The 15,438-nt window shown below is 39.3% G+C and overlaps 2 protein-coding genes across 6 annotated transcripts in view; one reads left to right on the forward strand and one right to left on the reverse strand.

Annotated features, from left to right (window-relative positions):
• The window catches only part of DOCK1 (dedicator of cytokinesis 1), a 317,150-nt gene that overhangs the window by 123,022 nt on the left and 178,690 nt on the right, over window positions 1–15,438 (forward strand). The window lies entirely within an intron of this gene.
• Window positions 1–15,438, reverse strand: part of INSYN2A (inhibitory synaptic factor 2A) — a 49,915-nt gene that overhangs the window by 17,763 nt on the left and 16,714 nt on the right. Inside the window, exon 3 of one of the 4 annotated variants that reach the window (XM_052800120.1) lies at window positions 8,360–11,199. The exons of 2 other annotated variants lie outside the window; for them this stretch is intronic. In XM_052800120.1, coding sequence (XP_052656080.1) covers window positions 11,193–11,199 — 7 coding nt within the window. In that variant the 3' untranslated portion in view covers window positions 8,360–11,192. Of the gene's footprint in view, window positions 1–8,359; window positions 11,200–14,378; window positions 15,427–15,438 lie in introns of those variants that run through there. One more of the 4 variants, XM_052800119.1, reaches the window with a different exon arrangement.

Genomic DNA, 15,438 nt, shown 5'->3' on the forward strand with positions numbered 1-15,438 from the left:
CTACATGGTGTCACAGCGTTTGGTTTCCATAAGGCAATTTGATAGCTCTTTAGCCATGACTGTGTTATGTGAGTGTTAGTACAGTATAAATTCATTATTCGTATATAAATTAAACTCTTCATGAAAGAATTCCAGGGATTTGGACTTTCACTTTCTTGTTTTCACGTAATTATCTACATAAACACTTGCATGGAATTCATCTACTTCATGCCAGCAAAGATTTTACTATTGGCGTAGTGTTGCCATGTAAATCTTGGGCAATGAGGTGGATGCACAGTGCAGACTTACTGAAGAAGAGAGCTTGCTAGCAGTGTTAACTGCTAGCAACAGTTTGTGAGCACAGTGTGGATACCGGATTCAGGAGAGCAGAGTTCTGGGTGATTATGCTTTCCTTGTGAGATGGAGTATTTTGAGTAAGCTGCTTTTTTTTCTCCTTTTAAAAATAATTTTAAGGGTATTCCAGTGTAGAAGAGCTCAGGCTAGAGACCAGTAACTTTTTTCTTCATTGGTAAACCAGTTGGGTTTTTTTGGTAAGAATAAATGTGAAAACATTTATGTAAAATATATGATAAAATAAAACAAAGATTCCTACAGAAAATTTGTTTTCTTTTCAGAGAAATGAAAGTTGGTTTTGGTCTGTTGTAGATCCAAAGTGGAATATTTCACTTTGTACTGAGGGAGATGCCTGGGAGCCAGGAGTTCCCTGCAAGCTGTGACTCCCGTGAGCAATGTATTTCACGTAAAAAATAATCTCAGCATTAAGCCTTGCAGCTCCTTTTACCAATCCTAACATCTTGATTTTGGGAATGCCTCATCGATTTAAGTATAAGAAGTATTACATTTCATAACTTGCTTCAGTCTCTCCCTTTTTTTCATCCGTTCTTCAAGAAGGTTAAACTCGATCACCGCTGACCCGTCTGCTGTGTACGCTGGGGCACCTCTGCTCTGCTTCCCCGCGTGGATGTGCCCGTAATGCCGCCTCACTCTCGCGAAGAAGAAAATCCATCAGCCTTAAAGCGAAATGGACATCTAGTTACGTTTTTTGGTACTGAGGTGTGACCAACACTGGTGAATGTTGAAGGAGGGGTTGATTTTTGCCGTTCTGGCTGGCTGTCTCCTGGCCTTATCCTGGCTCTCCTCGCGTGGTGCGGTCCCTTGGGTGCTCCTGTGGGCTCTTCACCGCGGAGTTTTGCGTGTCTGTGCTGCGGTGTGGATTGCCTGCTTCAGGTCTCCTAAAACATGGAGCGTTTGGAATTTGCAAAAAAGTCTTTTTTGCCTTTGTGTCTTGCAGACAAGCAGTTGTGCACCATGGCCAGGAAGGGTGTATTGATCTTAAAAGGATTGACTACAGGCTTGTATCTTACAGGACGGATCTGCTGGTATTAAGATGTAAGGTGCTGTCAGAGGGCAGCACTTGGCATCTTTGCTTTCTAACAGGAGCTTGTTCTTGACATCCGATTTCCATGAGTAAGATGGCAGCAAATCTAGCCCCCTCCCCTACCAATCAACTCCCCATTTTTTCCTCAGTGATGATAATAAGAAAGATGTTCTGGTTGGTATTTGGAAAAATATTTATCTTGTGGATGCTGAAGGAGATCTTTTGGTTTAATTAGCTTGCTTTCTGGGTAATTGGCTAGAACTTGTACTACGTTATGATTTTTTTCCCCGAAACAATAAAGAAAATAGACTTGAGTAAGTGTGGGTGGGTTGGGGGGTGTTTTTGTTTTTTTTTTTCTTAACTCCTATCAGTTTAGCAAAGTAAACATGGCACTCTTCATTACTGGTTTGATGGGATGCATGCTGATCTGCAAGAAGGAAACTGAATGCATATACTGGAATGTTTAATCAGCTTCCCTGGTATTCATATTATTACTGTGTTTCATAGTACTGTAGCATCTAACGTGTTTTGATACATGCTAACAAGAAGTCATTACTCCAATAGCTTCATTCTTTGATACCTTACATCTTATATTTTCGGTTTTCATATGGATGTACACAGATGGGCATGGTTAGTCTCGTGTATTATGTGATGCTCTATGGTCAGGTTCTGGAGAAAGGATGGATGTAGGTTAGTTGTATTGCTAAGTCTGCATCTAATTACCTGTGTCACCTTGGGAAGGATATCTCATCTCCATACTCAGTTTTTCACGTATGCTTGCTATATACCTTGCATATTACTTTCAGGAGGCTTTCATTTTATTGCATTTCTCTTAGTATTCTTGGCACAACCTGAGCTTAACCTCAATTAACACTTCCAAGTATGAAAATATTATAATGAAGAACAACCATTTTGCTGACATGGACTGGCAGTAACTAATAATAGGCTGCAATTTTCAGAGCAGCCTAAGGGAATTACACCCTCTAAATCCCTGTGAAATGCAGAATTCGTGCACCTGCTTGAGGCTTTTTTTGAAAATACCAACTGTAACATCAAAATCTCTGCATTTGAGTAGTTTTTTGCTCATATAAATTAGAGACCCCATTGAGCTGAGAGAGGGAAGCTTAGATCTGTATATGCTGATTTTTTTTTTTCTATTGTTCAGTAGGTAGCTAGTGAAGGGCACTAACTCAAGTATCATGGACATCTATTAAAAACAAAGAAGAAAAAGCTGACAAAGCGATCTGTAAGGATAGATCTGTTACATCTGGATGGTCTTCCCTTATCTGCTGGGATGTAGGGAATACTTCATATTAACTGAGTTACTTAATGGCATGGTTTTACAGAAGTGGCTGTGCTTCAGAGTGTGTTTATGCTCTGATGGGTGTGCTCTTTAGATGATATTGATGTTCATCACACTTTCGATGTATTACCACCAAGGACGATAAACAGACTTCAAGAATTCTTTTTTGTTGATGTTTTTATTAAAATATAGTGAAACAAATTATCTTAAGAAGGCAGTGGGCCTTTGAAGTGGTTTTGAAGTGACAGTTCTGGCCGTGCTGAATAGCTGAGGAAGTGTAGGCCATGGTTCTCCTTAAGTCTTTGTATAAACGGGTATTATATTTCCATGCATGGCCTAGTCCTGTTGTGACTATTCATAGCATAGCTAGTTAAACACACTAACGTTATCTGTCTTTACAGAATAATGGTTTAAAAATAAATAGTCTGGTGGAGAACTTCTCAAAACCTTTGTTTCCTACTGTAAAGTATTACAGAGCCAATATTGCTAATAACTATGCTTCAAGAGAAAATTATCCATACTTCCTATTAACATAATTTGCCTTTTGGCAGAATAAGCTGACTTCACTATGTCATGTGTGTTTTAATTGTCCTTATGACTGGAAAAAGTCATGTTTTAGCTATGTAAACTGCAGGAAAATCACTTGTATATGTTTGCAGGTTAAAATAAATCCTGCTTAGCCATACAGGTTTAGTCTAACCTAGAAAAGATTTGCCATTCTAGCTCAATGGAAAGCCTCATATAAATGCATTTCTATCAGCAAAGTCATGTTTCTGTCAGATGGATATCTGTCTCTGGTTCCCTTAAGAACTTAACATTGTGCTGTCAAACCAGCAGGTATGTACAGGCATAAAACATCTTGGGTCAGCCTTTGGCTCATATAAGGTGTTCTGAAAAATCACTTGCCCAGTAGAAAAAATGTTTTAGCCTTACTGCTGCTGTGTTTTCATTACACTCATAATTACCAGTAAGCAGTTTTCATTTATAGATGATAGTGGTACAGCCCGATAAAAATCAAGAATAGTGTTGTGCTTTAAGCAATAATCTTAAAGCTTTTTTGTTTGATATCTGCGGCTGGATGCAAACATTGAATTGTTTCATGCTTTTCAGAGGTATGTTGGGTTTTGGTGTTTGTTTTCGTTTTGTTTTCTTTCTTTTTTTTTTTATGCTTGGCTTTCACCTAAAGATTTTTCTTTTTTCCCTGTTGTTTGTTGGCATTGCTTATTTGGTTCCCCAGTACAAGCCTTGGGAGCATCCTTGGTATGTCTCCCAGTAAACATGGGCCCCTTACTTGCATTTGAGAGGATCTGTTCCCCTGTATGTGACAAAGTATGGGTCAGCTCCTCCAGCAGCGTGGAAGTCCTTAGACTACTCAGAGCAGCTAGAGAAAGAGGCGCTTCAGCGTGCCCTGCACCTCGCTAACTTCATCTGTTAGCTTGTCTCGCGTTGAGCTTAATTATATTTGCAATAGATTGATTGTGTTACAATTAGGAGTAGAAGCCAGCTTTTTGTTACTGCTCTGTAGCTCTTTGCGGAGAGCGGAGAAGGGCTGTGGAGCTGTCTCGTACCTCCGGCACCGACAGCTCCACTGGGCTGGAAGCTGTTGCCCGACCTTCTTGGCAAAGTCTCCTGGACTTGTAGTCACGATTTGCCATCACGATGGTTCTTTCCCGTGCTGGGCTGAAGTTACCAGCACAGCTTTTCTGGGGACCATCAACATATTTAGCAGCTGCGGCAAAGCTCAGGACCTGTGCGCTGGAGCACACGTGCAGAAATCCTGCGGTACAGAGCTCAAGCACAACCCAGTTTGCTTCTGGAGTGTGTTGGGAGCTGGGGAGTATTCACTGAGAGCCGCTGCGCAGGTCTAAGCAATACCAGCTACGTGCCCCTGATTTGAATGTCATGATGCCAGAGGCATTGGGTACTTGGATGCAACGTTATCCTTTCCTTCTTACTTTAGATCCCTAATGATCAGCTTCAGTGGGGTGGTTTTCTTTAATTAGTTACTATGTGAGGGTTAACTAAACCTTAATGAACAGAGTTTTCCTCTCTCTGAGGAAAACGACAGCCCATGAGCTGCAGGGAGCGTGGAGACAGCCCACAGGCTGGGCAGATGTGCAGTGGCACAGCTGGAGAGACCAAGGAACAGTCCGTACCGATCGGCCGCTACTGCCATCAAAAGCATGGGCAAGATCCTAGTTCTCATGCTGGGTACAAGTATGTTTTAACACGCACCAAAATGGGAAAAGAAACACTGCACAAATTCACTAACTCATTTTTGAAATGTTTTTTTAACTGATGACAGAGGATGAAAGCAGAAAATCTTCTGATGCTCTAAAATATCAGAATTGTTCTTCCACTTTTTTTTCCTATCTGTCTTGTTATTACAGGGCTGATATTATTCATTTGGTTTCTGAAAATACTTTGAAATGTACAGAAGCTCAATGGTGAGATTTTTCAGACTGTTTCCAAGACAGTAGTTTGTTGTCTTTTACTGAATCCTGACAGTTGGAAGCAGATGACTAATCTTCTTTTTGAGGTATTTGCACTGTGGGTGTATGGCATGACTCCCAAGACAGCGATTCAAGTGCTTTCACCCCGTAAATACATTTTATATTGTACTCAGGTTAGTCAGGGAGTGAGGGTTTTTAAAAAAAAATACATATTTTAATAGGGCTGTCTAGTGATTTAAAAAAAAAAAACAACAAACCAAGAACGGAGAGAATTAAAATGTATTTCAAGTGAAATCACAAAATGTTATAGGAATTAGGTGCTTGCAAGGTCTAGCATCTCTCTTGAATATTTGTCCCTCTCTTGTCTCATCAAAAAAATCAGGAGGATAATTAAAATGTCACCTCTCTGTATTAATAATAATTGAGGGAATTTGTTTGTTCTAGCTGAGTAGCAACTGTACAGCTGGCACATAATTCTTAGGCCAAACACTTCAGTGGGTTATCAGGGAGTGCACTCCAGTAGTTACACGAAAATTAGGTCTGTCTCTTTACCCCTTGCACTCTCAATCTCTCTCCTGTGACTTGCTCCTGACCTCAGAGCGTCATTACTCAGATGCCCTGAGACTTTTGAACCTGCAGCTCATCATCAGGACTGCTGCACTCATCCTTTTACTGCAGCTTCAGAGCGTGCTACGTTCCTCTTCCGAGTTCCCATTCCTCTTCCACCCCCAAATCCACTTAACTTTAAAATTAATTTCTTCTGCACGTAATTTTTGGGACTAGCTGGGGCCATGTGTTTGGTGGTGTAGTCGTCAGGCAAAAATCCCTACCTGCAGCTCGTGCCCTCCCATGTCCCTGTTGCTCCTACCCTAAGCTCAATAGTTTCTCAATGACAGAGTGATTATTCAGCTCCCTGCACTGTGGCTAATAGCCCTTTGTTAGCCACAGCACAGAAATTTTTCGTAACTGCACAGTTTTAATGCAAATGAAATCCTCTCAACCGATCAGACCAAAGGGTGTTTCATAGGTATGAACTAATAGTGCGTTTACGGGTGAATAACTGTATTAAAACAACACCTTGGATTTTGCTTGTCTTGGACTTTTAAATTAAGGCGGCTGCTAAGAGGCATTGTTTCTATAAAGCAGGGAAGATAGGGGAAATAAGAATTCTGTGGTATTTTTTCATAATTTGAGATTTCGGTGCAAGCTCAAATACTATGTGTGCATTACATATATAAGCCTATACCAGCTTACAATAATAACTGCATCAGCCATGCTATATGCAAACTAAAGAGCTTGTTTAAAATTCTAAATATTAAGCATACAAAGTACGATTGCTGGCCACTGATCTTGCTGATTGTGCGGTACTTGCAAGAAGGATGGGGGACTATATGGAGAAAAAAAAACAGCAGGAAGGACCCTGGAAGTGCTGAACTCTTTTTCTGTTGCAGCTTGAATAACTCTTTGCTGGTCTCAGTACTTTCTATTTTCTCTTTTCCTTAAATAATGGTAGTTTGAGATTTTACTGCAGTACAGGAGACTCTATAGGGCAGCAGTTTGGCATTTGCTTGAGCTTTGTACACAGATGCTCAGAAAGGTCCCATCCCTGGGAATTTTTTCTGAGCTTGTATGGATGACAAGGAAGTAAACAAATCTCCTCGCGTTTACCAAAGAAATGACCTAAGTCATGCCAGGTTGAACTATTCCAGAGTGTAAATTGCCTTGTTAATGTCAAAATACCTCTGCTCATCTCTACAATCCAGTCTCTTGTGCTGATGAATTACTAGACCACACTCAGCTTCTATCACAACTTCTCAGGATATTGGAACCAAGAGAAAAAAAAAATTGTAGTATACCCCCTACAGTGCTGTCTATCCTCTTCTGGCTTGTTCATGCAGCAAGTGATGTGGTGAAAAACATCCTCCAACATCATCATATTAGTAAAAGAGGGCTAAGCACAGCTGGGCATGTTTGGAGAGATTTCCAATTTCTCTTTGAATGGCAGTTCTCTTTCTTGGTTGACCTGTGACACAGCCGATCCCTATGCTGCTGCTCCGTGAGCTACAAAAACAAACCATCACAATGAACTGTCGCAAAAAGCTCAGAATTGTCCCAATTTCATTTAGGTATTCTATTAAAACTGCTGCTTTTCTACGTGTTTGCTTATGACGTGAAAAAAAATGGTTCAATGATAAGGAAGAGTAATCTAGTGCTGACTGTAGACAGCAAATACGTGCCCAAAGCCCCCATGTTGGACTGCTCTGCATATCTAAACTTGATTATCTATTTACTCATCCGTCTTCAAAATTCTTCTGTATTTGCAAAGCTCAAAATGAAGCCATTGAGAGCTGCAAAACAGTGTAGACCACCTTAGTTTTTTCAAGGTCTGAGCTGAGAACAGTTCCTAATTAAAGAAGCCAGCAGCGGTCACACAGAGGTGGCATGCAGGGAGTGTGGACAGACACGTGCCAAGGAGCTCCTCACTTAAAAGATGTTTTTCTCCAGTTACAGAAACAGTCCACAGGTATTTGAATCCAGCTCCACTCTTCATCATCTCCAATGCTTGCTTACCTTCAGTTCCCTGAATGTGTTGCACAGGAGCTTTCTTAAGACTGAACTGCATGTTTATGTCTTAATTCTGGAACCTGGGGTAGCTGGGAGCCTTGACAGCTTAAAAAACAAAACGCCCCTCTTCAGACAAGTTTTTTTACTAAAATTGTCCAGTCAAAATCCATTTTTCCCTAGTCAGGATAAGAGACAAGTATATCTTTGTGTAAGCACAGGGGCTCAGAAGTAGGTGTCAATGAGAAATCTGGGGATTAATCTCTTGGCGAATGAACAGCAGTGAGAAATTTGACACTCTAAAGCTCATTTTGTCTCATTTTTACATGACTGGATAGGTAGCTGGCTCATTGCTCTGTCTCTTTGGATTCTAATACTACCAACAGTCAAAATGCAGTTATTAAAGGATTATTCTAATTGTGTAAAGTGATAACTGGTGATTCAGTACCTAAATAACATCCTCTTCAAAAGACTGATTTAGCAGAAAAACATACTCCTTGCAGGTATGTAATTTGGACAGCTTGGTGACAGTTGGAAAAGCTTCCCTTATGATCTGCGGTAATTCATATGGATATATTTAGCAAGAACGTAGTCTGCTTACACTTTTTTTTTTTTTCAAATGTTCATTATAAGACTTCACCAGTGTTTCCAGATTTGAATTGTGGAAACTTGCTTTTATTGGGCTTTGTGTCACTGCAGCCAATCTGATGGAAAAGTCTTGAACCTTAATTTCACTTCAAAGCCTGAAGTGAAACCTGCTGAAATGCTGAAACCCTGAAATGCTGAAAGCCTGAAGTGAACCCTGCTGAAATGGCAAGGGGTGGTGGTGAATGATATTTCATCTTGTTTTTAAAGTCTGTTGAATAGCAACTAGATATAAATCAAATCATTCTTCTGAGTGCTTCAGATGCTTTTTCTTCAAATTGTGCCTGTATACTATATGCAGATAAAGAGCTGGAATATATTAGCAAAATAAGTTATATTTTCTGAGACTCAGAATATTCCTAGTGTCATTTTTTTTGAGAAAACAGAGTAAGCATTAAGATAAGTAACTTTGCTAAAAAGATTACGTTTTTTATTTGTTTGATTTTGTTTATTCTACATACTGGTTGTTGCTAACAGTTCACTTTTCATTTCTGTTCATCGTTTGCTTGTTGAAAACCTCCTACCACTATATTCCTAACAAAGGATGTTTAATAGCTATAAGCTAGCTATGACAGTAGGGTTATTTAACACAGTGCTCTTTATCTTAAATGTTATAGTATCTAGGTACTCCGAATACCTGTGACATATGTTCCAGGAATGCCTGTGAACGGTGAAAGGTTGCCCTTTTTATCCACTCTGACAATTTGATCTGAAGCTTTGATTATGAGCAACAGAATAAATTTGTCTAACTATGAAAAATCCTATCCAAAATATAAATCCCATTGAGTCTTGAAGGTCTATGAAATACTCATGTTACCTGCCCTTGTAGGTCTCACTCCAGATTGGTTTTTAGTGATCTAATTCAGAAAAAGTGTAATACGAGGTTAAACCTTGGGTGATGCTGGATCTTTTACCTTGAATGATACTGGGTCTTTTAATGATCGATCTTACATAACCAGCTTTCATTGAGGGTTACTGAGGATTTTAAATATAAGGGCTCAAGGGTGGTCATGTGGACTGACAGTAGGTACTGAAATAGTGTCCGTTAGGAAATACGCAGTTTTGGCAGATAATGAAATTGTTCCAGCGACGAGGTGTGCCGAGCTGCGAGAGGCGTCAGTGTGTAGCATGCTGCTCTGCCACGTCTGCTTGATTTGTGCTTGGGGGGGAATACAGAAGGGAGAAGGCTGGACTACTGTTTTATAGTTTGGAAAACCAGGTTACTTATGGTGAGAGCAGGTAAATGGACTTTTATGGAGTCTTAATACTTATCCTGCTTTCAGGGAAGGGTGAGTAAGCATCTGAGTGACGGCTGAGGGATGAGCTGTAGTTGGGAAGTGAGCCCAGGGTGAGGGGATAGGACCTGTCACGGGTCCATGTGCAAAGAATTTGTCTTAAAACTGCTTTAGTCACCTAATGGAAAGGCATAAATGATCATGGAATGCATTTTGCTTGAATATGGCTTAATGTTTAATGTGACACATACACCTTTTGGGCCATGACAAAGCCTGACAGTTCAGCTATTAATAATTAGAATTCACTCTATACTTACAAAAAGAGAGGGAGTAGTTATACAAATGGCTGTAAGAAAAGAAAGAGAAGGGTGTTCTGTTGCTGTTGGAACTAGAAAATAAAAACTGCCGTAGTTGAATGTTTCACTCTGACTGATCTTTGTGGAAACAGCAGAGAAAATGGTATGTATGGATTAGAATTTAAAAAAAACCCAAATAACCAACCATCCCCTGGCCCAGGGATCGCAAGATCCACAAAGCACTGATTTGTGCAAAAATTATTTCTTTTCCTTGACTAAGGAAGATGCATCCAAAGAGATTTCCTGTCTCTGCCTTAGAAAGGTGAACTGTTACAATCTCCAAGGTGTTTTGGTATATCTGTGTTTGGGAACAATCTGTAAATGATGCATACTCTGAAATACAACAACTGTAGTGAGGGTGAAGACATAAGAATTTAGGAGGCAGTCTGAGGTAGAGTAATAATCAGGATGAATGTAAGTGCTCCAAAGGATGGGCAAAACAAATGTATTTAAAGATCATAGAGTTGAAAATAAAGGTAGTCATCGTAGTCCTGCTCCAGAGGACTGCTGTTACAGTCTCTTAAAACGTGGTGGCACTCAGTGTATGATACAATTCGTGCATCACAGATGGAATTTGTTGTATTCTTTTTGGTTTTCATGTATTTGTAGTGCAGCTGTCTTCTGCTGTTAAGCTTATCTATCTCTTGTTTCCCTCCATTTCCAGGTTTTCTCTTAGAAACAATTTTCTTAAGCTTTTCCTTTGCCATGTCTGTAACTGAAAAAAGCTAAACAAAACCAAGGAGGGGTGGAAATCCCAAATGAAACCATCTCATATTATTTCTGCAGCTACTACAGGTGGTGGTCCATTTCTTCCACTTCCAAAAGCTATGCTTTCAGAGGCTGCATTCTAGTAAACGCTTTTAAGCTTTCTTTTCTCGTTCTGTGAAATAAGGAACTCCCCTCTTTTTGAGAGTATTGGCTCATGTGTGTAGATGGATTGAGTTAGACAGCAGAGGTTGTTATTACCTTTATTTGCTCTGTCTCCTTTTCTGAGCTGAATAGCTGGACTGGACTTGGAGTAGCTTCTGAAAAGGAGAAAAGCAAACAATCTGGGCAATAATTGCTTTGGCTATCTGACTTTCATTTGCCATCATTCGTGAGTCAGGATGATAAGTTTATGCTCAACTCTTGTGACCTTGAGGATGATTGCTTGCAGTATTTTTAAGACAGAAGTACTTGGTTGAGGATGCTGTCTTTGCACCAGGTGAAGCTCTCCTCTTCTCTTTGGTACAAACGTCCATCCAAACACAAAGTATTGGTTTATTTTCTGCTTAGAAATGATAATGACAGACACAAATATCCCTTATTCATTGGAAATCATGAAATGACATTTAAATTCCTTCCATGAGAACATGTTCTTTCAAAGCTTCTTCGAAGGAGCCTGGGACTGCTTGTTTCATGAATGTTTGTTGAGAGCTCTTTAAATTCCTGAACCACTGTCAGCTAATAAATGAATATAAATTATCTCTGAAACAGGTTCATTTAACTCTTGTCTGATGTGTAGCATTTGGCCTGTCAGAGTCAAAATACTGTGACTTATTTTTGTATGGCAAATTGAGTACTTTGTTTATTAAAATTGCTGATTTGTTGTATAATGAGAAGGGCTTAGATTACCCTTACTTTTCATGGTAAGGATTTAAAGGGCAGGTCATCGGTGTTCTCCAGCAGCAAAGTATTTTTTTATTAACCATTCATCTTCTGTTATGTATTTCATAGGTGTTAGTTAGCTGGGTTTTGGAATTAGTAACTTGCATTTTGCTTTCAATCCTGTTGGCCTTAGTGAGACTCCACACAGAGCAGAATTTGCCTTGCTTAATTGAATGCACGGTATCTGAATGCGGACAGATATGTTTATAGTTGATATAGATTGCTAATAGTTTACTAGAAGATAAAGCAAACGTCATTTGGAGCATAAAACTTGAGTTGTAAAGCTGCACCTTGCATCATGTAATATTCAACATTTTTTCAACTTTTAGCTGGGAGTCTTAATTGAAGCTGTAGCTCTGTTACTTTTATTCATGCATGACGTAACACAAACATTGTTGAATGCCTTTTGCAGCGATGTAATTTTTTTTTTTGTTTTTGGGAGAAGCTTCTGCATAGTAAGGTATAATTACCATTCTGCCAAAGATTTAGTAAGTAATGATGCACATAAGATATATAATTTCTGTTTATATTGGGGGGGGTCACAAGCTAGTGATAATGAGTGCTACCCCCATTCCCAAATCTACCAGGTGTTATACAGATAGTTTTAATGGATTAAAATTATTCAGTGCCTGATGGTAAGAGCTGTGTTTCCTGATGGCCTGAACTTTGCATTCTGTGACCAATAAATGGGGCCTGATCCCAGGTCAGAGGAAAAGAGGGGTACACAGCACCCTCAAAGTCTCGGATTTGGCAGAACGACATGAGCCCTTGGCTCTGTCAGGTGTTAGAGCTGCTCTGTGTTTCTCTTCCTCCTCCGGTGTTTTTTCCCTTTCTTTTCAGCAGAGTTGAGTGCTGTATGTTGTTACTAATTGCAGATAATGTAGTACTGACATTTTGAAAAGTATACATAGATGATATTCACCCAAAGGATGATACTGCGATCTTCAGAGATGCTGATACAATTTTGCTGGCATAGACTCATTTAGTGATGAATTGCAGTAATAGCAGTTCAAGACCTACAGCGTATTAGTGAAAATGCATCCACTGAGCACTAGTCCCATGGCACTACAACAGCACTTACAGAACACTGATTTTCTTGAAGGGAGAAAAATCTGATTAAGAGATTTAGCTGTGGATTTGTTGGGTTTTTTTTGTTTTTACCAGCAGTGTGTTATTTGTATTTGTTTCTTGATGTATGTTATTGTAAGGAATTTAATATAAATAAGAAAACCAGGAGAGTGCCATGAACACAGAACATTGTTTTCTGTTTTAGCAGATGGAAGACTCGTATATGCTACGATAAGCAGACATGTACCAGTAGTACTGCTTTTAATTTCTTGTTATAAACTGACCCAACACCTGGTTATAAAAGGAAAAAAGATAAACATGCTAAAATTGAGAAGATACGTACTAGCTAGTGTACACAGTGGTGGGTCTCTGTGGCAAAAATGTTGTAGAAATGAATGTAACAATTGGAAAGAATTATTCTAATAAGAGGATGGGGCAACCTATTATTGAAATAGTTGTCTAATTTGAGGGAAACAGGGATAAAGACAGGGTTTATGTTAATAATGTGTTGGTGCTTTGCACAGGAACAGAGTGTTCTTTCAGCTCTGGAGTGTGATCAGTGGAGAACAGAAATGTCCCAAGCATAATGCTGGACTCCTTTGTGCAGGCTCCTTTAAAATCACCCAGGTGCTAGATAATTAGAGGGATCTGGAATACAAGAATTCCTAAAACAGGAGAAAATACGCAAGTATGCATCGGTCTTCTTTCCTCCTTCCCCATCTCTACATCCTTCGTGTCTAGCTGGGAGGGGGCATGTTTGGGACATGCCTAGAGCATACGGAAGAGTAGCTGAAAGCGGCTCCAAGTAGAAACCTTTTCTGCTCTCGGTAGGTTTTAAGGCAGCACCTTTGTGTATCGTTGTGTTTAAACCAACGCCCCTATCTGAAATCTCACTTTGATTTGTAGCTACTTTGCTTCCAATTTTTATAATTAATCTCAGCCACTGGTGTAACTGCCACTGGTTACAGTTAATGTCAAAGAATCATTAAAACATTTTAATTCTCTCTTCCACATACCACAACATGTTTGAAAAGATTTCAAAATGTGTGATGTATCTTTAGGTGGTGATTTCACCATTGCTGGGGAACCTATGGGAGGAGGATAGAAGAGTTCTAATAAATAGGCTCTTCAGTCAAATAAATGTAGTCTTGCAGACTCTTAATACCCAAGTCCGTGTGTTTTAAGAGGCAGTAGAGATACTCTGAAGAACTGGGGTTTATGGAGAGTTCCACTATTTTAGGGCTAATACAGGCTACAGCTGTGTCAGGTTGACAACTATAGAAGGATTATTTTGAAGATAGGAGCAATATCGATAGTTTGGGCAAGACCTCTCTTGTGCTGAGGGCAGGGATACAGTCCTAATGTTGGCTACATTAAATGGGTCTGCTTATGTGAGGGCAATACAAAAAAAAAGTACTTGCTGTACCTGTTGCTCTACTATCTTTGAGAAAAGATAAAAAATTGATATGTAAGCGTATGGAGGAAGCACTGATATTTATAGCAGATGACTTTGTGGGTAGATGTGTGTGTTCATAGACAGAGGGTTCTCGATGATCTGGTGATGAGCTACGATGAAGAAATATTTTTCTATATTTTGTGATTTGACAAGCAGCATGCCATTTCTTTCCAATTCTCTTGCAGTTTCTCTAAGTTAAGAAAGAGGAATAGTTTTTCTGAATAATAGTTAAAAAAAACCCCCAAAACAGTTAGCCTGTGTTGCTTTCAGCTAGATCAAGAAGCTTCCCAGTCTGAAGATCCAGGATCTGACAAGGTATTCTAATAATACTATACCCAGCTGTAAAATAAACTAAAAATGCTAAGGCTCTGAAGACAGCATTGACCAACAGCTAAGATGATTTTTTTAATGAAAATCATTTTGAATTTTTAGGATTAACAAGATGATTTCTACATTCCTAGAGAAAGAGTTGAATTACAAAACTTAAGATGTACCTTTTTGACTCAAATGAAAACATGTGCTGCTTCAAGTAGCATGAGTTACTGGTTTCTACTTTTAAAATCCAGATTTCTTCTGACAAATTATGATTTAATTACAGAAGTATTTGAAAACACACAAACAGTGCATATACATTTTGAGGTGCGTTCTTTGAATAAAGATTAGCGAACTAAGGCAAGTAAGTCTGCAAAGTGCTTGTTAAGGTAATGTAAGAGACGGGTTGAACTGTCTAGGTAAAGACTAAAGGTTGTAACTATTACTTGTAATGCCCTCTAGGTTGATTTAAGTAATGTAAGTTAGGGATAAACAAAATTTTGTTTTCTTTCTGCTTGAGTTTGTCGTGTGTACAGTAGTGTGAATGCTGTAAAGAAGACTTAGATATTCAAAGTTTTCATTTAATTTCCTTCTGAAAGAAATATCATTAAAAATTCAGAAGGTGAAAGTAAAACAGACAAGATTCATATGCCATTAATGGAATTATATTAAGAGTTGTAATAATATCCCTTAATCTTAAAAAGGTAAGTCTCTTACAGAATTAAGGTTTTTCTGCTGCTTTTCATGCCGTGTGAGGTATTACAGTTATTACAAGTTGCTGATGTGAAAGCATCCTCGCTAATCCTGTTTGGAGAGCAGCTTGTTCTGCGCTCGTTAGGAAAGGTACAAGAAGAGATATTATAGGTCCTTCGTTAAATAACTCCTTAATAACATCCTAGGACAAGCAGATACCAAATCTGCGAATACCGCTGGCAGGTTTCCCTAGGACTCGCCTCTGAAGCAGCAAAACTTGGTCCGCGTGAGAAGCACCAGGTCTAACGTCCTGGTGTGCTGCGGGGGAAC

This window comes from Harpia harpyja, chromosome 10, assembly GCF_026419915.1.
Source record: "Harpia harpyja isolate bHarHar1 chromosome 10, bHarHar1 primary haplotype, whole genome shotgun sequence".
Classification (NCBI taxonomy): Eukaryota; Metazoa; Chordata; class Aves; order Accipitriformes; family Accipitridae; genus Harpia; species Harpia harpyja.